The sequence below is a fragment of the Thermobia domestica genome, chromosome 1, assembly GCF_964235325.1.
Source record: "Thermobia domestica chromosome 1, izTheDome1.hap1.1, whole genome shotgun sequence".
Classification (NCBI taxonomy): Eukaryota; Metazoa; Arthropoda; class Insecta; order Zygentoma; family Lepismatidae; genus Thermobia; species Thermobia domestica.
In genome coordinates, this window is record NC_137454.1 from 264947955 (window position 1) to 264972735 (window position 24781).

Below are 24781 nucleotides of genomic sequence, written 5' to 3' on the forward strand. Positions count from 1 at the left end.
CTGTACTGAACAGATAATAACTTACCGATTCTTTATTTAATAAATATATAGGCCCCTATCTGGACATACACAAAGATAACAATTTTATTAAAAGACAAATTTCAGAAGTATAGGGTTTCCTTTAAAATTTCACTTCAACATTTATGAAAAGCCACACCTGATACAGCATATCTAATTTCAGATTCGTAATCAGAAGGACAAAAACTATCAGGAATACCTATTTCCGTTCAAGAAAGAGATAAAAAAAACTAAAATATAGGACAGTATTACCGACGATTAATACATGAGTTCTGACTTGGCAAATTTCAGTGTCTTATGAGGCTACTTGAGTTGACATAACTAACTCACGAATTGCATTATGAACTGAAAATTTTATAATTTATGTATGTCCACATATACAAAAAGAGTTACTACTCAGTACACACACGAAAGGTGACTGGAATTGTTTACGGTAAAGACAGAAGATGACTCATATTGAGGTCAAAGTCCAGCAGCTAATGCTATATAGAAAATTGTGATTCTGGCTGTGATCTAATACCTCCACAAGAAAGGCATGACCGAAGACAACACATAAATACATGGTTGGTCATCTGAGGAATACGATCTACTCATATCTCACGTCCAGAATGTGATTCGCAGTATTTGAAATGGGTCAGCAAAAACGTCAGAAATAAACCACTGCAGACTCCCCCCCCCTCCACCTTTCCGCCTACGACGACCTACAACTCATATCTTGGGTGATAGTTCAAGACTATCGACATATACGAGGAACGCGTCCCGTGTGTACAATCTTGGAGACGACCAAGGTGTCATTGCAATAGGTACCCAGATTGTTAACAAGCGACCAGAAAGAAGCACGTCTGCGGTCATCTCTGCAGAATCTGCAGCAGCAACTTCAGATAGATCATGAAGGTTTCTATAACATACTTAACTATAGACGATACGCGGATACAAACAACCCAAACAGTGGTGAAAATTTGGAAATTCCTTTCTTTTGACATCAGAGAAATCTTCCGAGGTGATGGCATCCATTTTTTTGGGTATGTGAGGGTAAATCAAAAATTATCCGCAATGTAGCTGTAACTTTTCTTACATTGTTTGTACTGACCTCTGTCCTCATTTATTTTATTCTTTCGCTGTTGTGGTCATTCTATGAAAGTTTGATCCTAATTCCTCCATTTATCTTCGTTCCAGATAGATCATGGCCGCTCCATTAGAAGTTGCACCAAAGAGGAACAACGAGCAGTCATCCGGGTTTTGTAGTCGGAAGGTGTATCAGGGGCCGCAATCCATCAAAGACCTCCGGCACAGTGCGGAAACAGTGTCTTGTCGGAACGGAGTGTCTACGAATGGATTGAAAACTTAAAAAAATGGTTGCACGAGGAAGGAGTCGGACGACCATCTACGGCCTCAAATGAAAACAACATTGAGCGTGCGCGTGACATGGTTCTGTTAGACAGACGAGTGACGATTGATGAAATGTCAGAACCATGACTAATTTCCAGAATGGATTGCGGCCCCTGATACACCTTCCGGCCACAAAAACCGGATCACTGCTTGTTGTTCCTGTTTGGTGCAAATTTCTAATGGAGTGGCCATGGTCTGTCTGCAACAAAAGGAAGACAAATAGAGGAATTACGATCAAACTTTCATAGCATGACCACAACAGCATAACAATAAAATAAACTATCAACTTCCTCAAAGAAGTTGTGTGCAGTCGTTCGGAGGATAACATTCGAAGTGACAGATATAAAAATCTGATTTTGAGTCGACAAGAGACAACAACCTCATACAGGAACAACTACACTTACAATGGCCACACAATATACTCTTTACTAGGCTTACTTACTGCGTTGTTGTGATGGACGTAGGAAGTTCCATAGAAAGTCCTGGATTCATATCCAGAATAACACTACGAAACTACAAAATGTTAGAGAAAATAGTCTTTACTACAACGCCCGTGCTTCCGAAGAGCGAACAGAGCAGTTGCTCTGGCGATGTTTCGAAGAACTTTAGGTCACGCCTCCCCCCAAAAATAAAGGGTTAACTGCCGCAGACAGCGGCCCCGAAATACAAAATTTACGGAGAAATGAACGGAATCAGAATAAATATCAGCATGAGAGTAGCAAAGGAGGTAATGTCATCAGTGAAGGGTGATTAATTAGGGAGAAAAACGAAGTTAAATTCTGGACTATATGAATTCGCGAATTGATGCGATATTAGGTATAGAGGATTATTAACTAATCTAGGACGTGTATGCTTCAATACATAAAGGGAAATACAGGAATATAGAGCGAAAACTAATAGGAGGGGAGTTGCATCTTACATCTTACATGTATCATAGGGTAGAAATACGAAATGGAATGTGCGGTCTATACCGCATAGTACTTTATAAGAGGGACGTTATTGTTATTATTATTATTAAGAAGTATTCTGCCTTTTGGCAAGTCCTGGAACTAATGAGGATTTTTTTTTTTTTTTTTCAATTTTAGATTTTGGCCTGGAAATGTTTCTTCCACTTTTGTCGATCTTCAGCTTCCTCTTTTAACTCCTAATATTTTCTCCTATCTTTCAAATCGTCGATCAGCTGTGTTATTCTTCTTCCTATTCCTCGCTTCCCTTCCATCTTTCCTTCTATGGCTGTGTGAAGAAGACAATTTCTTCGCAACATATGTCCAATCCAATTGGCCTTTCTACGAAGGATGGTGGCTAGAAGTGTCCTCTTTTCTTCTATCTGTTTTAAAACATCTTCGTTTGTTGCTCTCTCTATCCATTTTATCTTCTCCATCTTCCTCCAATACCACATTTCGAAGCTCTAAATATTTCTTCTCTAACTTCCGTAATGTCCAAGTCTCTGAACCATACAGTCCAATGCTCCATATATAGCACTTGACCAACTTCTTCTTAAGTCCAATATTGAGCCTGCTAGTTAAGAGTGATCTTTTCTTGTTGAATGCTTCTTTAGCTATGGCAATTCTTGACCTGATCTCTTTGGTGCAGTAAACGTCTCTCGTCAAAATACTTCCCAGATACTTGAAATTATAGACCTCTTCAAATTCTCTTTGTTCTACTCTGATCCGTAAAGGCGTGTTTCCACGGGATATTCTCATGACTTTCGACTTTCCGGTGTTAATTTCCATTCCATACAGTTTTCCAGTGTCAACTATTTTGTCAATCATCTCCTGTAGTCCTCCTTCGGTTTTAGCTATTATAACCGTATCATCTGCATACCTGATCTTGTTAATGATCGGCCCTCCAATCTTGAAATCTCCAATTCCCATTAATGCTTCCTTCATTAAACATTCACTGTAAATGTTGAATAATTGGGGCGACAAACTACATCCTTGTGTGACTCCTCTTCCAATCTCCACGCTATTGGTTTCTCCTTCATTCAAGCGCATCTTCACTCGTTGTTCTGTGTACAGGTTTTGAATAAGTCGTCGATCTCTCCAGTTGACTCCGATTTCTTTAAGTATTTTCAGAAGTTTAAGACAGACATGATGGAATGAAATGCTATGCGAAGGCAGCGTGCAAGGTGATCATAGAAATGTCGTAAAGCTGTGCCACACACAAAGTATGTGTCCTATGCCATATAAAGTGTTTTTCCACTTCCTCGTTTATGCGTATATCCGAGCGCTGGAGCATCCCTGCTGCGTTCGTGTCCTTACTTAGTTAGAAGGCATTCGTGATTTTTAGTGGTCACCTAGTAGAAATTGATTTGTGTTTTTAAGCTAGTTCGCGTTTTATGTACTTTAGTTTTTATGCCATGTGTACGCACACTGTAGTTATACTCAGGCCTCCTAAAGTCTATCTGAATCCATTAATCCAACTCCGTCTGCACTTTCTAGAACAGTAAAAGTGCATTTCCTGCAGAGAGAAATTTATATTTCATGAATACAAGTATTCCCTTTCGTTGCAACTTAATGTGGAAAGAAGTATTTTCGTATGCGTTTTGTAACTTTTAATGGCCCAGGGACATGTATTTGATAGGAGTTCTGCCCCAGGTTCCCCTCTAAAAACTTATTTACATAATAGTGTAGTAGGCTGTTGTTTATAGTGCAGGTTGGAAACATGAGAAGGATTCATTATTTTCGTTATATCTGAATAGTTCGTAGTTTGCAACACTTAACACTTGGAAGATACTAATTTTGTGCAATAATACAATACAAATGAATATGTATGTAATGAAGAGCAAAGAAAGCATGAAAATAAGAAATTATTGTGATTAACAGTTAAGGGTGAACGACGTAAATGAAAGAATAGTAATTCTAGGCGATATGTATTAAAATAGGAAATAATAATACAACGTTGAAAACGTTGATCTTATCCGGTGCTGTCTTTTGCAGAAAATTGACCAAAATAAGTAATCGTAGAGTATAGTTGACTAAATACTTATCCAAAATATCAGATTAACTGTATGATAAACGTAAGTAGAAATTAATCATGTATCACTAACTAACTAACTAACTCTATGGCCTATGGAACCCGGAGGTTCAGTGCCGCGTTCACAAAAGCTCTCCACTGACTTCTACCCTTAGCTAATTGCATCCAGTATTCCTATCTCTGCGAGATCTATCTTAATATTGTCCTCCCATCTGCGCCTAGGTCTTCCTAATGGTCGTTTTCCTATGGGACTACATACATAACACATAACTAACTCTATGGTCTATGGAACCCGGAGGCTCAATGTCGCGTTCACAAAAGCTGTCCACTGACTTCTATCCTTAGCTAACTGCATCCAGTTTCTATTTTGTATTCCAATCTCTGCGACATCCATCTTAATATTGTCCTCCCATCTGCGCCTAGGTCTTCCTAATGGTCGTTTTCCGATTGGTCTTCCAGTCAAGACTTTGAAAGCGTTTCTACTTTCTTCCATTCTAGCTACATGACCCGCCCATTTAAGCCTCCTAGACTTGACGACCCTAACAATGTTGGGTAAACCGTATAAACTATGTAGTTCCTCGTTATGAAGCTTCCGCCATTCCCCATTCTCGTTCCTCTTGGGTCCGAATATTCTTCTCAGGATCCTCTTCTCAAATACTTTCAGTCTATGTTCTTCCCTTAGAGTAAGCGACCATGTTTCACAACCATACAGAACAACAGGCATGATTATCGTTTTATATATTTTAAGCTTCAAATTCCTCGACAGAATTCGCGACGACAAGAGATTTTGAACCGAATAGTAACACGAATTCCCTGCTTTTAGTCGACATTTAATTTCTTCGTGAATATGATTTTCGTCTGTTAATATTGATCCTAAATATTTGAAAGTATCCACTTTATCAAAAGCATTATTTAATATTTTAACGCATCCATAATTTGCCGTATTACGGTCCCGACGCACTTCCATGTATTTAGTTTTCTCTGCATTTACTTCTAAACCCATGTCCCTGCAAGCGTTTAATAAGATCTCTGCATTTATTTCTACTGTTCTCCTATCATCCCCTATTAAATTTACATCATCAGCATATGCCATAACCTGGTGAATGCCGTTCAACTCTAGGCCCTGGTTGCTATCTTTGATTTTCCTTATGGCGTATTCCAGCACAAAGTTAAATAATAATGGCGACAACGCATCTCCTTGTTTCAGGCCATTTATCACTATATCACTATATCAATAATATAAAGACAGTGCTTCTTTCTCTTTGTTCGTACACCACTGTGAATCTTAACATTGATTCTTTATAATTTTTTAAACATAACTCACTTTATGTTACAAGTAAATGCATTTATTTGATATTGATTGGCGATATTTCTAACATACGAATTTAGACTACGTATAACATAAATCGCACTACACTGTATCAAGTTTATTACAGAAGATTTCCTTTATCCCAGTGTGACCAGTGTCTTTTCTTCTCGTTAAAGAAAAAACTACTTTATATGGACCTATTTAAAATGATTAGTATCCTTGATGTTGCTTAGGAAGGCTTCCATCGACTGAATTATAAAGTAGTTGCGAAACTCAGTGTCAACACATGACTATAGCACAATTTCCCAGTGAGTGTCTTTTCTAAGTAGCAAGTCACTGTTCTTACTGCAGTTTCATTCATCGTACACCTTTAGGACCGAAACACCAACCTCTTCCTCAACTGCTTTCAACATGCGGCAAATGAAATAACTAGCTCTGAAGATGTTGCCGCTGTATGGTAACGAAAGCTCAGCTCAGCAACACTCACTCTGGCAGCAATCCCGAGAACATTGGATTAAATGAAATAACTCTTTCTTTCCATATCTCTCCGGCTCAGGTTATCTGAGCCACGCTACTGTCATTTATCGGCCAGCCTTACGACAAAATTTCAATGCCCAGAATTTGCCTGCGTCGACCTTCGATGAAAAATACAGTTCATACGCTTTTCTAAGAACAGATTATCTTCGTAAGCTTCGGTTTTGTAGTTATCCGTCTACACACACACACACGTTGTCACGATCGTTCTTACACTTTCTAGCCATTGTCACAAATGTGGCATTTTATTTTCACATCACAAAACAACGTTTGCAAACTGTAACTATTTCATTAACAAAACATCCACACTTTAATGCGTTGCAAGAACACAACTTCCAGTGTGGTCTGTGTGTTACAGCACATTACTTCAACAGCGAAATGAAGCTCACCATAACAAGAAAGAAAGTAAACATGTGATATTAATGCTCATTTGTTTCAGCGTCGTCCGGTGTTGTTAAGTGTGGATAGATAAATTTCCCTCTGACAGCAGGGTTTGAAAAAACCTGGGCTTTTTTGAAGCCCAACCCACCTGGGCCCATATGGTTTTTTTCGGGTTTAATTGTTTTTTTCGGGTTTTTTCGAAATATTTCAAGTCTTTGGAGTAAAAGTGTTAAAATTGAAATTATATTTCAAGATTGTCATTGTCACAACTTGCAACAATTTTCTACTTACTGCTGTTTTGAAAAAATGGCCGCCATTTTGAAATTTTACATTCGATCGCCGAGAAAATCTATACACCAAATTTAGCATATCTCGTGCCTCCACCGTCAAAATGTCAATTCAAAAAACTGAAAATTGCGCTTCGTAGCGTGGATACTTGATGTTTTGAAAAAAATGGTCGCCATTTTGATATTTTACGTTGGTATGCCGCCAAAATCTATACAGGAAATTTAGAGTGTCTCGTGCTTGTATTCTGAAAATTTTAACTTAAAAAGCCGAAAGTTGTACCCTGTAGTGTGTGTGAGACGGGACCTACTGATTAACGTGGAATCCGAAGAACATGAGCTCCCTCCGGAAAGCAAACCAGGGTCCCACGCCGAAGACGCGGAAGGAGCTCGGCAGACAAACGTCAAGTCATCCAGAAGCCTGACTGACGTTCGCCAAATATACAATTCATGTTGTTTGAAATAAATAAATGTTTTAAAATGTCTTATATGAAATTAACATCTTCCAGCGTAAATAAACCTGCCATATTTTCTACAGAATGCTTATGTGAAAAGTAGTAACTAATAACTGAACTAAACTACTGTTCTTGGAAAATCAAATTTTAGTTGAAGAATAATAAGAATAAGAATAAGAATTATTTATTGTCGTTAAACAACATGATGTTGTAATAGACAACGTCAAAATTTAAGTTTGCGTACATATAATATTTACAATTTTAATTAATCAATACAATATTTTATATTTTACCTAGTACTACTTTTCTATTCTAATACTGAAATTTCTTCCGTAAATTCTGAAATACTATATATACACTTTTCTAAGAGCCACTTTTTACAAAAACATTTAAAATTTTTAATCTCCATTTCTCTCACTCTAGGTGGCAATAGATTATACAATTTCATCCCTATATATTTATAACTATTTTGAGTTTTGCACAGCCGTACATGGGGAATATTTATTTCATTTTTGCGCCTTGTATTGTGTGAGTGAACACTACTTCGAGTAACATAATTTGTACAGTTTTCTTTGATATAAATAAGGCACGATAATATGTACATGGACGGGATGGTCATTATTTCAAAATCTTTGAAAAAATGTCTACATGATTCTCTCTCTGGAATTCCTGTTATCGTTCTTATCGCTCTTTTTTGCCACTTAAATACTGTTTGTGCTCCGGAAGAATTACCCCATAATAGTATGCCATACGACAGATGAGAGTGAAAGAAAGCATAATATGCAGTGATTAATAGACTTTTACTTACAGATATTTTCAATTTACGCAACACATATACTGCCCTTGATAATTTTTTACAAAGTTGCATAGTATGCACATTCCAGTTTAATTTCGTATCTAAGTATATCCCTAATAGATTAACTGAGGAGCAGTCTTTTGTATCAGTTGTGGAGCTGCTGAGATGAAAGTATAACTTTTCTGTTTTATTATGGTTCAAATTTAATTTATTGTGAAACAGCCAATCAGTAGATTTATCTATTGCTTTATTATTTTTCGTGTGTATTGCGTTTATATTATTATCTTTCGTTATAAATGTAGTGTCATCGGCATACATAACAGTGGTTTCTAATAAGTAGTCAGGTAAATCGTTAATGTATACCAGAAATAGAAAAGGTCCAATGACACTTCCCTGTGGCACTCCTGTTAATATATCAAGTACGTTTGACTGTTTATTTTGTACACACACAACTTGTTTTCTACTTTCAAGATAAGACCTGATCAATAAGAGCTCAGTTCCTCTGATCCCATAATACTGTAATTTCTGAATCAATATTTCATGTGAAACAGTATCAAAAGCCTTACTTAAATCTAATAATGTTGCGCAAGCGAATGAACTGTTTTCAAAGGCATCAATTACCTCAGATACAACTTTTTCAACAGCCTTAGTTGTGGACATACCTTTCCGAAACCCATATTGTGCACAGTTAATGAGATTGTTATTTTCAAAGTACAGAGTTAGTTGTTCTTTCATGCAATGTTCAATAATTTTTGATACAATTGGTACGAGAGATATTGGTCTGTAGTTGCTGGGACAGTTTTTGTCCCCTTTTTTATGTATGGGAATAGTAACCGCAATCTTAAGACAATCTGGGAACACTCCTTCTACTAGTATCCAATTAATTAAGTGTGTAAGGGGTTCCACTATTACGTCTATAATATTTTTAATTGTACTATTAGTAAACCCATAATAATCCTCGCTACCAGATGTCTTAAACTTACGAACCACTGACAAAATTGCTTCAGGTGTTACGTTTGTCCATTTAAATGTCAAGTTACTAGTTTGATTTCTACATGAACTTAGAATACTTTTGAAGTCTATAACATCGTTTTCTGCGGACTTAGAGATACTGCTTGTATTACCATTTACATACTTAGCACTACTTACAAAGAATTCATTAAAAGTGTCAGGGGATATTGATATTGAGTCATTTTCTTTTCGTACCCCTATTTCCCTGTTTATAATTGTCCACCCTGCTTTACATTTATTTGTATGGTTTACAATAAAATTGTCGTTTGCCTTAATTTTTGCCGCACTTATTTCCTTTCTGTAGCGTCTTTTAGCTCTGATGTATTTTTCTTTTCCCACAGGACAGCCCGATTTAGCCCTATTATACCAAGCAATGACAACCTTACGAAGCTCTGCTAGTTCTGGAGTGTACCAGTTACTAACATTTTGCTGTAATTTGTTTGTAGATAAGTTATAGCATTTAAATTTTCTTGGACAGCATTCGTTTAGGCATCGTGTTAAATTATACATAAAAAATTCACACGCTTCTACTACATTTTTACATCTGAAGAATATTTGCTGCCAGTCAATTTCTTTTAATTTATGTCTTAAACTACAGATATTATCTAAACTCAGTACTCGAAAACTCTTGGTCACCACCCTAGTATTATTGTGTTTGACAAAGGGGTATAACACCCATAGGCCATCGTGATCTGACAATGAGCACTGTACTACACCACACGATAAATCATTTCTATATACATTTGTAATAATGTTATCTAAACAAGCTTCCTTTCTTGTTGGCTGATCATTTAGAAAATAAAAGTTATATGATCTAAGTATATCAGAAAAATAATTCTTGGTAGGAGTATCAACTAAAACATTGATATTTACATCCCCCAGATATAATATTTTATATTTATCATGCTTACTTAAGTAGTTAGTAAGGTCTTCCCAGCGTGCAAGAAACACAAGAAGAACCTTGTGTTTTACATCAAAGGTAAGAAATAATACTAATAGTTTTACTAATGTATTTACATATGTACTATTAGTACCGGCACCTATGACCTTAAACCCGTGAAGCGTATGAGTGATAAAGTCCCTCGGTTTCGCCAAGCCGACGAGCATACTATTCACGGAAAATATTTTTTAAAGTACAAAATTGCTTATTTTACTTCACATAGGCTATAAGCATAATCCATACATTAATTTGTTCTATAACTATCTCAAGCTAAGGTAAGTTTTTTTTAAAAAAAAAATTAATTCATTTAGTGCATTCAGAACTTTATAAAGGTCTTATGTTGAATGTTGATGTATACCTTTACGTGAAAGCCTCTAATTCGCCCAAGGAAAGTCTAAAATCTGATAAAAATCACTTACAGTGTGATCACCTTAGTTGTATCAATAATATACTAACAAATAGGTCAAAAACCCAGGTGGGTTTTAAAGTGTTTTTTTTTCAGGTGGGTCAAACCCGAAAAAAAAACACCGGGTTTTTTCGGGCTGGGCCTACTTAGGCAAGCCCTGTCTGATGGTCACTTCTCCCTTCTTTCCCGCAAAAGTTTCTGAACTTTCGTCTGTGATGGAAAGGGGGTAATCTCCCTATTTTGTATTAATGATCGTTTGTGTTTAATATTTTGAACTGTATGACTAAGATTATTGTAATCAGGAAAGTTTTTTCAAAATTTTCAAGCTAGTACCAGAAAATTGAAAATGTCAGTTATATTTTTCAGTTTTTTTCCAAAAATTGAGATCTGAAACGGGAAAATTAATATAATTTTCGAATTCATCAGAATCGCCTGTTACTTTTTAAGGAAAGAAACTGAGTCAGGGGCGTCATTTAGGGAGGGCAGGAGGGGGCAATTGCCCCCCCCCAAGGGTTTGAAGAATACATATACTTTAATCGATGTCTACTGATATACTAGTACAAAGCGTGAAAGTCTAATGTCGATGGTGTTCTTGCCCCCCTCAAGCGAAGTCTGAAATGACGCCCCTGAACTGAGTGTAATAGATTTAAAACATCTTGAAAGAAGTCGGGCTCCAGAACACACCTTGTAGTATATATCGTTTTTTTCTCAACATTACGTTCTCATTTCATGGTTTCGTAAACATATACGACAAAGGAAAATTCTCAAGTTGAGTTTGGATCTCGGTAAGTTGCACATCTTCATGACAAATTTTCTAAGGGTTTCCTTGGATTCTTAAAATTCTACCAGAGTGGGTTTCTTTAATACATATTTTCTGATTCGTTCTTTCCATTTGCTTGCCAGGAAACGTCTCCGGGACATAATAGTAAACGAATCTGGAAACTGGATCCGTAGGTAATTAATTTAATTTATCGTTGAAAATACAGTTTTCACTTTTTCTTGTATATTTGGTTATAGGGATACAAAATACTCTGCTTTTTAAAATGGTAAAGTACTATAATTATTAAGATCAGAGGCGCCCTTTGTTCTTGCGGGGCCCTGGGCGAGTTGGTGCCGTGGGGCCCTACTATTTGGGTTGGGGACACTGGCGCAATAATACTTTGTAAGCTTTTGTGTAAAATAAATTGTTGTTGTAAGATGTATTGAAGTACATACAGCTCTAAAATAACACGCAGGAAACTGGAATGCTTACTTTAAAAAACAGCTTTGCGACTTTTCAGTTGACTGAATTTTTCTATCAAAGCACTATAGTCTAAAGAAGAAACCACGTCGTTTTTGATGGAAAGAAGGACAAGAGTGGCCAGTCTCAGTTGGTGGGACAAAGTTCTTCTGAGGTATGCTTTTATGAGTTTATCCTTGAAAAGCTTCTGTCTGCGGTTGCAACGGTAACCGGTATTATGCACAATATTCGTAAAGCAATATCTACACTATGGTAGATTTCCTCCAATTTGTTTTCACTTACATTTAAGCACTGCTAGTAGGTTATTTTTACCAAGGCTTGTGAGAACATATTCAATTCCATCTATGTCTTCCAAAGTTAATATTTGTTCTAAATTTTGCAGCACTTCATAAGGTCTTCGTTGCTCATGCCTGTCAAATTTTTAATCTGGTATAGAAAACCAAATGTGTGTTTATGCTTCTTCAGAGCTTCGAATCATAGTTCACAGCTTCGTCGGATCGTATTTACAATAATATAGAAGTATTCTATTTTGAAGCAGTCTTCTGCAGAAAGCTCTCGGTCCTCGTCGTCAGCTTCGTAAGAGAATTGTCTATTTTTGGATCAAAAGATCCCGTATATTTCAATCAAAAATTTTCTTGTAGACCTTACATCTGGAGAACCATGTAGACTGTACTCAAACCCAAACTATCACTTAACTTAATATAACGTGCTTTCTCCGAAAAAAAAAAAAAAAAAAAAAATGGATTTAGGGGCTGTTCAAAAATTTTGTGGCCACTGATCCAAAAAAATAATTATTGGCCGAGATTACAATCCTTTTATCCATTTTTTGATCATTCTTAAAGTGCTTATTATTTCTTTTTCTGACAGTCTTGAAAATGATTCCGCGACTTCTCTCGCTGTTAACAGGGTTGTCTGAAAGCCACTTCCTGGTAGTCTTCAGGCCATTTCAGAAACACTTCCAAGTGCTTCTTTGTCACACCTAAGTTCATTTTCTCACCTTGCCACACTTCACTGATGACATTAAGTTTATTGTTATATTTTATACTTGTTGATTAAAATAAGTGAACTTTTTTTGTCATTTTTTCTCATATATTTTTTTTTTTAAATTAAAATATGCTATGTTGCATATACTTTAATGTGTGGGGCCATTCAATGCGCGGTGCCCCGGGCAACGGCCCGATTCGCCCGCCCCAAAAGACGCCTCTGATTGAGATGTGTATTTATTCCATTAAGGTGCGAGATATTTGTTTTTGTATCTATCTATTGTAATTTTGGAAAGTAATTAGTGTGCGCAAAATATTATTTTTCATAACTATAGATTTACATTTAAGTAAGTAGGAACATACATTTATTCCTTTCAAAAATATTTGTTCCTATATTACAGATGATAATTGGCCTTGAAAATGAGTGAAGATTTACAGTGGGAGGACTACCTATCTCGTGTTCGAGACAAACTAACTGAAAATAAAGTGAAATTATGGCTTCCTCCGTATTACGTAGATGACAAAGATGTTAATGAGGGAGAGATACAGGTATGTAAATGTTTGAATGTACGTTCTATTAAACTCAATACAAAACTCGGTTTTCCATATTTTTTGAGGATGGTCGTATGTATTGTTGTCCTTTAGGTAGTAAATATACAGGGGACCCTTTATCTTGAAACATCAGTGTCTTCAATAATAATAAAATAATGTATATATATACAACTTTTCGCATAGAAAGGAGTGACCCAGAACCACCAAATTTGCTACACGGGTAGATCTTCACAAGATCTAATCGCCTACAAAGCCCTTTTTCGTCTTTTGACATGGGTGGGAAGTCAAAATGTATGAATAAAGGGAGATTTATAAATACCAAGGATTCCGGATTTATAGTTTTTCGAGACCTCTAAGATGAATAGTAACATTCCGACACAGTTCAAGCCTAACTTCAGCCATCATAGTCGTGAGGAGTTCGGGTTGGGGGGAGTGAAAAACAACATGTAAGGTAACCAAAAAAAGTTCTTGCCGTTTTTGACGTCCCGTTAATTATGCACTCACAGAGAGGAAATGAAATGACGCACATGCCTGCCAAGCGATCGGGAGTTAGTCTGACCTCTACCTCAGTAATATAGGCACATTGCGCACACATAGCAGGCATAGCTCGTCCAGTGTTGAAGAGAAATGGAGGCATCGAAGCTTGTTCCCTTGTATTTTTGTATGACTTTAAATTGGCCTGTTAGCTGCCGCATCAAGTCGCCGCATATGCTAGGCATTTGAGGAGAACCGCCAGGGATTGGTTCCAGAGATACCGTTCGGGAGATGTGAATTTTTCGGATGAATCTCGCAGTGGACGACCACATGTGTTGGATGACGTGGCTTTGAAAGCAGCCATTGAGGACAGTGGTCTAACGTGTGATGAACGTACAGGAAGGTTTCATGGTTCTCCTGAAACAGTCAGAGTACCTGCATCTGTATGGATAGGGAAGTCATAGAGTCAGCCAACAAAGGAACAATGAGTGACAGCCTGTTTGTCCTTTCTCACTCGGCAGCTGAACACACTTATCATAGATCGCTTACTCACTGGTGACGAAAAGTGGGACCTTTATAACACTCCCAAGCGTACCAGACATTGGTTGTCGCCACGTGACCCTGTTCCTCACAGTTCAAGACCACCTCTGCATCCACGCTAGCATATGCTCTCTGTATGGTAGAACTGTCGGCAAGTGGTGCATTACGAACTCCTTCCACCTAGTCAGATCATCACTGTTGATCTCTACTCTCAGCAGTTGCAAAGGGGCACCGTGAATTTCGGCAGAAAGAGCCGCCATTGGGGATGTGGTGTTTGTGCACAACAATGTAAAGCCACATTTGGCAAAGAGGACTCAGGAGACCCTTCAACAACGTGGTTGGAGGACACTGTGGCATGCACCATGTTCTTTGGAGTTTGGGCCAACAGATTACCAGCTGGTGCATTCCATTTTAATTCAGGCAGAGCATGTACCATCACCATGTATTGTTGAAACTTTTTTTTATAGCAACTAGACATGTTTTTAAGAGACCCATATTTTTTTGTTTTGTCGAAAAAAAATTTCCCGCCAAGTAATGGGCCATCAAAGACGAGGAGTACAATTTATGAATTGTAGAAGACATGGAAAATGGTCAACTTCGAAGCCCCACCATTCAGCTATGGAGACAGGTAGAGTTATAATTCTTGTTGTGGTATGTATATAGGGATATAAATAAACTATATTTTATTATAGTTTGGTTTGTGCATGCGTATCTTTTTGTACATAAATTAACAAATGAACGTCAGTTTATCTGAAAAGTCGAAGTTTGCGAATTTTTTTCGAGCACTTCCGGTTCGAATTTTAAAATTCTGTTTTCACGGTTGGTAAGACCTAGTTACCCGCTTTCCGAAAAAAAATTGTATCGCTTCTGTGTGCAAACCGTTTTGTCGCAAAAAATTCGAAAAATTGCAAAATTTTCAAAAAATCGCCATTTTTGGGCGCCATTTTTGGGCGCCATTTTCTCGAAAGCACCATCTTTTAAAATTCTGAAATTTTGTCAGATGGTTCAACCTTACATGAATAATAAACACACCAAATACCATTCTCGACCAATGCTTCGTGAATTAACTACAGCCTTTTGAAGTTAGCGAAGTTTCGTTAATTTTGATGCCACAGTTAGCAACAGTGGAAACAATAAAAGTGCAATAATTTGATGATGTTTGTGGTTCGCATTCATTAAATGAAGAATAAAAGGTTTTCTCGACTGATTTTTTTTTTATTTTGATCAAAACTGCTCTCTGAAACAGTAAAATGAGCCTCCCTGCTCCTCTGTTTTCTTAAACCGAAGTAATCTGAGATGGAAATTACGATTACGAAACACAAATTTTAAGTTTACTTGAAATGGCCATCCAATAAATTCTGATCTGTAAAAAGCCTGAACTATTACCTCAGCGATGATTTGGGATGCTCCAGACAAAGTCTCAATTAATTGCGATGTCATTACAGTGATGGTAAAAGGACAAAAAGTTTTTAAAAAATCGAAACGTTTTCTTACGCGTTCCATCAAAGAAATTTACGGGCTTTTTAAACAGAACAATCCCAGCATAAGAATGGGTCACTCGGAATTTTATAGTATTCGACTAAACTGGGTCAGTCCGCAACACAAATTTTAAGTGTGTGTGTGTGTGTGTGTATTGTGCAAATTTTAAGTTATCTGCTACTGCGTTGCAACAAATCAAAGGTACAGCCTGTATTGAAGTGACCCATTCTTACGCTTGGATTGTTCTGTTTAAAAAGTCCTTTAGTAGTATGATCCGTAGAAAATGACAGTTGTCTTCTTCAGTAATGTGGTGCAGGCCCGCAACCAGAGGGGGGCTAGGGGGCCCCCTAAATTTTTCGTGGCCCCTCCAGACCTTAACACAAAATGCTATTATTAATACCAAAAAAAAAAAAAAAAATAGCTATTTGTAAGAGAATTTTTAATGATTCCCCCCTAACATATTCATGCTCCCCCAAACCTCTGTGGCTGGTTGCGGGCCTGATGTGGTGAATGTCCTGGAGTGGAAGGAATAAGTATGGAGTCTTTAATTATTCTTATTCTTATTGATCCTGATGAAAATGAAAGTGTTACGTATGCCATATGGGAAAACAATGATTTCGTTAAAAAACTGTGGCACTTTCTGTTTTTGTATCGTACATTGCTGGTTTAACTATAAGAATTGTAATTCATGACTACATCAAGAAAATCCAAAGAGAATTAATTCCTACAGAAAAGCATCGTATAAAATTTCAAGATGCAAATTTTATTTTACTTCATGTGGACTTCGTTGAAAACTGGACTGTTATTCTGCAAAGTGAAATTCAGTTATCACCGAAATATGAAACAACTGACAGTTCTGTTGTAATAAGCGACGACAAAACACACAATTCGGCTCATGTACTCATAGCCATAGACAAGATTCTAAAAATACTCGAAGGAAAGCGAAAATATAGGTTATAGAAAGAGGTTCGAATACGTAAAAATAAGTGTCTACAATTTTCCAAACCGTGTCAAGTGATTCAGGTAGTGCTGCATCCCACTTTAAAAATCGCTTTCAGATGATCGAGATGCAGACAGGTCCGATAAAGCAGTGATTTTGCTGTGAAACCGACCATGCAACGTTCTTTGCGTCAGTATTGAAGGGGGGAGGGGGGTAAAGAATGAGGCAACGCGGCATAACTTTAGGCGAAAATAGATACACAGTATTAAAATCGCAGAAAAATTCGTGAGTATAGTGCAAGTACAAACTCCGGGTATTACTCTCGTTTTGTTGCCTGGAACTGAATTCGAAAACTTCCGGAAGAAAAGAAAAGCAAGAAGGGGAGAGTGTGCGACCGGTAACTGGTATTCAACGAAGTCACCTTTGGCTTTCGGAAAATGGCGAAGTTTTCATGGCATTAACAAGTCAGCATGAACTAACTTCATGCTTCCCCCAAAATCGAGCTTCTGCAATTCAAAGTGTAGATTTAAGAAGTCTGCAAAAAGGAACTTTTATTACATACATATACGTATGATAACCAGTGATGCGTAGCAGAAATATTATGAATAAATCATGAATTACGTGAAGTGGAAGTGCTGTTTAGCCTTCCACAAGGACCTTCAACAGGGTACAGGTTTCCAGAAGAGCATAAGAGAAGTGAAAATAAGTGTTTTGTGACTATTGAGAATGTGCTACGCAGGGGCGTACCCGAGACGGACTTCTTGGGGTGTGTGTAATACTGCTACTTAGAGCTATTTTTAAGAGTTCCAAACTCTGGGATAGGTTTTATTTATATATAAAATATAAAAGTTTCTTTTTCTGGACGGGGGGAGGGCGATCGTCCCCCTGCATACACCCCTGGACAAGTTGTGAGTGCAGCAACACCTGTTGGGCATCTGAACGGTTACACGCTATTAGCAAAGAAGACACCAAGCAAGCAAAGGGTTGGTCCATGTTAAAAAAAAAAAAAAAAAAAAAAAAAAAAATGTGGAATTTTGTTTCCGAAGACCATTTTAAGTAAGTGAACTTCAAATGTGTGTGTTTCGTAATGGTAATTTCCATCTCAGATAACTTAGGTATTAAAAAAAACTGAGAAGAAGGGGGAGGCTCATTTTAATATTTCAGAGAGCCGTTTTGATCAAAATAATAATAAAAAAAACAACCAAGAAAACCTTTTATTCTTCATTTAATGAATGCGAACCACAAACATCATCAAATTATTGCACTTTTATTGTTTCCACTGTTGCTAACTGTGACATCATAGTTAACGAAACTTCGCTAACTTCAAATGGCTATAGTTAATTCATGAAGGATTGGTCGAGAATGGTATTTGGTGTGTTTATTATTCACGTAAGGTTGAACCATCTGACAAAATTTCAGAATTTTAAAAGATGGTGTTTTCGAGAAAATGGCGTCCAAAAATGGCGATTTTTGAAAATTTTGCAATTTCTCGATTTTTTTTGCGACAAAACGTTTGCACACAGAAGCGACACATTTTTTTTTTTTTTTCGGAAAGCGGGTAACTAGGTCTTACCAACCGTGAAAACAGAATTTTAAAATTCGAACCGGAAGTGCTCGAAAAAAATTCGCAAACTTCGACTTTTCAGATAAACTGACGTTCGTTTGTTAATTTATGTACAAAAAGATACGCATGCGCAAACCAAACTGTAATAAAATATACAGTAAAACCTGCGAACTTGGCCACCTCTCTAAGTTGGCCACCTGCTTATCTTGGCCTAGTTCGTGTTGAACCTGCATTTTTCCATAAGACATTCGTTACTTATTACTCTGTAAGTTGGCCACCTGTCTATCTTGGAAGTTGGCCACATTGAAGCAATGTTTGCCCTATGATGATAATGATAAATTTACCTGCGTATCTTGGCCACGCAAAATACCGTTTTGTTATTTTTCTTAACTCTTTCTTATTCCCATATGAGAGGCAGATGTTCTGTATTTGTGACTGGGCACAAAGAAAGATGGATTCGCACGATTTGTTCTTGGAGGTCAACGGCCAGAACACTACCCTCATAAAGGGGTGGTGAAGGAAGGTGTGAATAAGAAAAAGCACGTACAGGAATTCAGGAAAGGGTTAGACGTATTTGTTTACCCTGTCTGTTTTGATAAAACCATTAGCTATATCATCTCCTTTCATCAGTGGGGAGCTTTAGTAATTCCGGAAAATTCTCAAGGTTAAAGCTAACCATCTCAATTTCAAGTATTGGCACCTGACGGCTTGTCGAAAGGTAGCGGAAGTTTTGAGATATGAATTCCTATAAGATGTTCTTAAAACATATTTTGCTCCGAGGAAACACTTCTAGTTCATTAACAAGAAGTAGTTGACTACAAAATTAGAACGTGTATATGTGCTAAAAAGACTAAAAGAAGTACGTTTAGAATGAACCACGATGAATAAATTTGTATAATAACTGATTTGCTATTTTCTCGAAAGGTATCTACAGAAAATATTTGTCACTGTCGAAAAAAAGATATATAAACTGCACATAAATTGTTCAATTTATAATTTTGCTCTTCTTGTTTTCAATCTGAAAATTAGTCCCACATTTATACCGGGTAGGCTAAAGGAGACGGTGATAATGAGAAATGAGTAAAATGGGGGAATGAAGAAAGTGGGAGGAAACTAGAGAACCCCGAGGAGACTCACGCACCCGTCTGTCCACCACAAAGCACTTGACGCAAGCTGGAATCGAACCAGGGACCCCATGCACCAGAAGTGAACGCTCTACCACTGAAGCCCTTGTTTTCAATCTAAATAACTCAGTATGCTACAATATCAATTTCAATAAGCTGCGTAAATATGTTTCTACCTGTATTATATGGTTGTTTGTGTTATTGCGCTTTCAATCCGAATAACTAAGTGTACCAGACTAGTTTTCAGGAAGATAAACGTACATATATTAAACATACTGTAGTACTTTTTTCTAGTACTGTACATTGTTATGATTACTCTATATACATTATTTAAAAGTAGCTATGCTGCCATTGCTTATTAAAATTTTACAATCAAGTAATACTAGAAATCCTATCTTTAAAAAACACCAATCACACTTATTTTCTGTAAGTTGGCCACCTGTCTAAGTTGACCACTTTTCAATGGAACCGATGGTGGCCAACATAGACAGGCATCACTGTAGTTTATTTATATCCCTATGTACACTCATGTCCAAAATGATTGTCGCATATCTATAACTGTCTTCTTGTAAGAATATAATTTGATAAAGATTTTTCAGGGTACTTTTAATACTGATACCATGTGTATAATCGGATAATGTATATTTGTGGTAAATTTCATAGGGAAAGATTTATAAATACGAAAATTAGAATGAATAAAACAAAATCTTGCTAAATGGACAAGAAAGTTTTATTTTCGTTTTATTGTTATTATTTACTGTTCTTTTGACATGACATTTGCCACACACATGTCTTTGCCGATTATACACATACAAACATTATAAGAAATACCGGGCGATTTCCTTATCAAATTATATTCTTAAAAGAACATATTTATAGACATGCGACAATAATTTTGGACATGAGTGTACATACCACAACAAGAATTATAACTCTACCTGTCTGCATAGCTGATTAGTGGGGCTCCGAAGTTGACCATTTTTCATGTCTTCTACAATTCATAAATTGTACTCCTCGTCTTTGATGGCCCATTACTTGGCGGGAAAATTTTTTTCGAAAAAAAAAAAAAAAGCTCTTTTAAAAACATGTCTAGTTGCTATAAAAAAAAGTTTCAACAATATCTGAGATAGTGATGGTACAATTTTACTTTTTTTTTGCCTGAGTTGAAATGGAAGGCACCATCTGTTTCATTCCCTCTGCCATCATCTCCGTGGGTGATCCTTCGCAAATGAAGGAGACCTGCGGAAGACTCGCGGACTTCTTTGCACCCACCGCCACCGAGTTGTATTACCAGGGTATTGTGCATCTACAGGAACTCTGACAAAGGGTATTGGATGCGGATGGAGATTACTTTGAAACCTAAAGGCGCATACCGTCCACTGTTTTATTCTTTGTTTATGACTGGTTTAGAACGTCAAGATTTTTTTTTCGGTTACCTTATAGTAGTGTCAAATTTTAAGTTTTCGGGGTCGCTGAAATGAATAGTAACACTCCCGGCGCCGTTCAAGCCTAACTTTAGCCACCATCATCATGCGGTTAGATGAGATGTAAAAAATAACATGTTCAAAATTAGACATCAGTGTCAGATTCATAGTTTTCGAAGTCATTGATATAAGTAGTAACACTTCCGACACTGTTGAAATTCAACTTTACTCCTATCCTCAGGGGAGTTAGGGAGGCGTAAATGAGCTCTGTTACTGTCAAATTCATAGTTTTTTGGAGTAGCTGATTTTAATAGTAACACTTCCGACGGCGTTCAAATCGAACTTAAGATGCAGTCTTGCGGAGCTTCAAAAATAACAGGCTTATAATGACCAATATTAATGTGAGATTAACAGTTTTCGGGGTCGCTGAGATGAATAGTATCACTCCATGCAGTTCTAGTCCAACTTCAGCCTTCATCTGATATAGGAGTTGGTGGACGTAAACAGTAGCATGTTCAAAATGAGGAATATTAGTGTCAAATTCATAACTTTCTGTGTTTCTGAGATGAATATTAACACCAGAGCTGTGCGATATGTTGATATATCGATATCGTGGATATCGATATCAGCGTATATCGATAATCGATATCGCAAAAATATCGACTTCATTCGATATCGATATCCGATATCGTCGATATTCGATATCGATGTCCGGTATCGTCGATATTCGATATCGCTACTTAATATTGATATGTTGTCGATATCAATATTCGATATCGATATTATCGATATTCGATATTGGTGTTTGACATTGCGTCGAAAAAATTGCGGCGGGTTTTGCTTTATATACATAACGCTTTTGGCTCGCGATAGCAGCTGCATTTGCATTTCTTAACCTAATGATACTCGCATGAGGCAGAAAAACGTCCCGTTCCATGAGTCAAATTAATGTAGGGCTTGGGGACTATGCCCCCCAAACATTCCATGTTAATATTTAATTTTCTCTTTTGACTTCATTTCTTAACAGAATAAAACCAAATTTACAGAGGATTAGTATGGGTTAAAAATTTGGTTCCTTTTGAAGATAGTCCAAATCGGCGGTGGGGTAGGAATGTTTCTACGTCTACTTAATCCACCTAAATATTGTATATTTGACTTATATTATTGGCTGCACTTCTTCACCGAATCAAACCAAACTTTGTGCAAAAATTGTATTGGGCAGAAATGATGTTCCTTTCAAAGATAAACCCAAAGCCAGTGCAGAGCCGGGGAGCTATGCCCTCCAAAATATTTCTCATCATTAACATGGCTGCATTTTTTAACTGAGTCAACTTGATATCCTCACTACAATTAATGTTTGTGCTGTATTGCCATTGCGAGTGAAGAATCAAATCCCAGTGCTAATATTTGCTTAAATCTAAACAGACAGGGAAACAAGAATTTACCCGTTTTTTGTGCAAAGTAGTAATTTTCCGTTTATTTGTATGTGGTTACTAGATGTAAGTTGAGCCACATAACTCAGCTCACTAAAACAAACAAAAGCCTCCATTCTGTCATTTCACTACACAGATCTACATATTCTGTTTAGGTAGTATCAACACTTCCCTATTTCTTTGGATTTGCTTAAGTATTAGAATATGCATTATTAGGTGCACTATTATTAGGGATGACTTAGAACCTTTCTAAATTGATTTCATAAGCAAAACTGAATAATGGTATAAGACGTAAGCTTTAGCCTAAATTTAATGAAAACATCAACACTTTTACATACTAGTTTGCACAAAACCTCTCCAGTTCATGTGGGAGATGTCACGTCTTTGCGTAAAGCTCTTTAATACAAAAGATTATCAATTTAATAACATGAAAGAGATCTCAATTGATCGCGTGTTTTTTTTTTTTTTTTAATTGAATATTAAAATAGAATACTACAAAAGAATAAGTCCAAGTGTTAAATTTGTAAAGCCAACGGATTAACTTAGAAGAACACAAACACATACATAACACATAACTAACTCTATGGTCTATGGAACCCGGAGGCTCAATGTCGCGTTCACAAAAGCTGTCCACTGACTTCTATCCTTAGCTAACTGCATCCAGTTTCTATTTTGTATTCCAATCTCTGCGACATCCATCTTAATATTGTCCTCCCATCTGCGCCTAGGTCTTCCTAATGGTCGTTTTCCGATTGGTCTTCCAGTCAAGACTTTGAAAGCGTTTCTACTTTCTTCCATTCTAGCTACATGACCCGCCCATTTAAGCCTCCTAGACTTGACGACCCTAACAATGTTGGGTAAACCGTATAAACTATGTAGTTCCTCGTTATGAAGCTTCCGCCATTCCCCATTCTCGTTCCTCTTGGGTCCGAATATTCGTCTCAGGATCTTGTTCTCAAATACTTTCAGTCTATGTTCTTTGCTCAGAGTAAGCGACCATGTTTCGCAACCATACAGAACAACAGGCATGATTATCGTTTTGTATATTTTAAGCTTCAGATTCCTCAATAGAATTCGCGACGACAAGAGATTTTGAACCGAGTAGTAACACGAATTCCCTGCTTTTAGTCGACATTTAATTTCTCCGTGAATATGATTTTCCTCTGTTAATATTGATCCTAGATATTTGAAACTATCCACTTTATAAAAAGTATTATTTAATATTTTAACGCATCCATAATTTGCCGTATTACGATCCCGACGCACTTCCATGTATTTAGTTTTCTCTGCATTTACTTCTAAACCCATTCCCTGCAAGCGTTTAATAAGATCTCTGCATTTCTTTCTATTGTTCACCTATCATTCCCTATTAAATTTACATCATCAGCATATGCCATAACCTGTGAATACCGTTCAACTCTAGGCCCTGGTTGCTATCTTTGATCTTCCTTGTAGCATATTCCAGAACAAAGTTAAATAATAGTGGCGACAACGCATTTTCTGTTTCAGACCATTCTCGACATGAAAGGTCGGGGACAAAAATTTTCCTACCCGGACTTTACTTTGGGATTCATTTAAACATATCTTAATTACTCTAATTAGCTTTCTCGGTATTCCAAGTTCTGTAAGAACGTTGTATAATGTTTCTCTCCTAACCGAGTCGTACGCCTTTCTAAAATCAATAAATAGTTGATGTACCTGGGTATTGTATTCCCACTTCTTTTCGAGTATTTGGCGAATGGTAAATATTTGGGCGATAGTTGATCGATTTCGTCTAAATCCGCACTGATAATCTCCAATAATTTCCTCTGCGTATGGGGTCAATCTTGCTAATAGAATATATGAAAGGATTTTATAAGATGTTGACAAAAGAGAAATGCCTCGATAATTATTAGTTTGTTTTGTCGCCTTTCTTATGAATTGGAATAATGGTTGATTCTTTCCACTCTTGTGGCAATTCTTCCTTGTTCCAGATAAGGAGAATGAGTTTGTGTATCTTGTTCCATAATTTTTCGTCTCCAGCTAAAATTAACTCAGCCGGAATTTCATCTACACCCGGAGATTTGTGTTTCTTTAATTTCTAGTGATGGGCAGAACGGCTCTTCATTGTGATCCGGATCTCAAGATCCGACTCATCAAAATGATCCGTTCATAGAACCCGTTTGAAGAGCCAAACGCAGAATGGATCATGAGCCAAAGTTCTTTTCTCGGGTCTTCGTGAACGATTTTCCCTCCATATATTTTCATTTCTCTTCGTCGTCCTGATCGGTTTCTTTCTTTTATTTTTCGTATGGACAAGTATCGTAAAACAAACAAAACAAAAGAATAAATCATATACGGGCATGTAAGTAGGGATGTGCTAATTATTTTATTTTCATATATAGATAATAGACTTCTGAGTCTTGTATCCATTTTAACAAATTTTAGAAAATGTATTGATTCTGGTAAAATATAAAATACCATTAAAAACAAATAATAATAATAGTTTGAACTCTGTATCTGAGTCTTCTTCATACATATCTTTGCAAT

At 36.9% G+C, this 24781-nt stretch overlaps 1 protein-coding gene across 8 annotated transcripts in view; it reads left to right on the forward strand.

The window, feature by feature from the left end:
• Nucleotides 1-24781, forward strand: part of LOC145660847 (NEDD8 ultimate buster 1-like) — a 405125-nt gene that overhangs the window by 97692 nt on the left and 282652 nt on the right. For 6 of the 8 annotated variants that reach the window (XM_081726271.1, XM_081726294.1, XM_081726280.1 and 3 more), the window contains exon 2: nucleotides 13124-13271. In XM_081726271.1, coding sequence (XP_081582397.1) covers nucleotides 13143-13271 — 129 coding nt within the window. In that variant the 5' untranslated portion in view covers nucleotides 13124-13142. Of the gene's footprint in view, nucleotides 1-11304; nucleotides 11454-13123; nucleotides 13272-24781 lie in introns of those variants that run through there. The other 2 variants (XM_081726296.1, XM_081726275.1) reach the window with 2 other exon arrangements.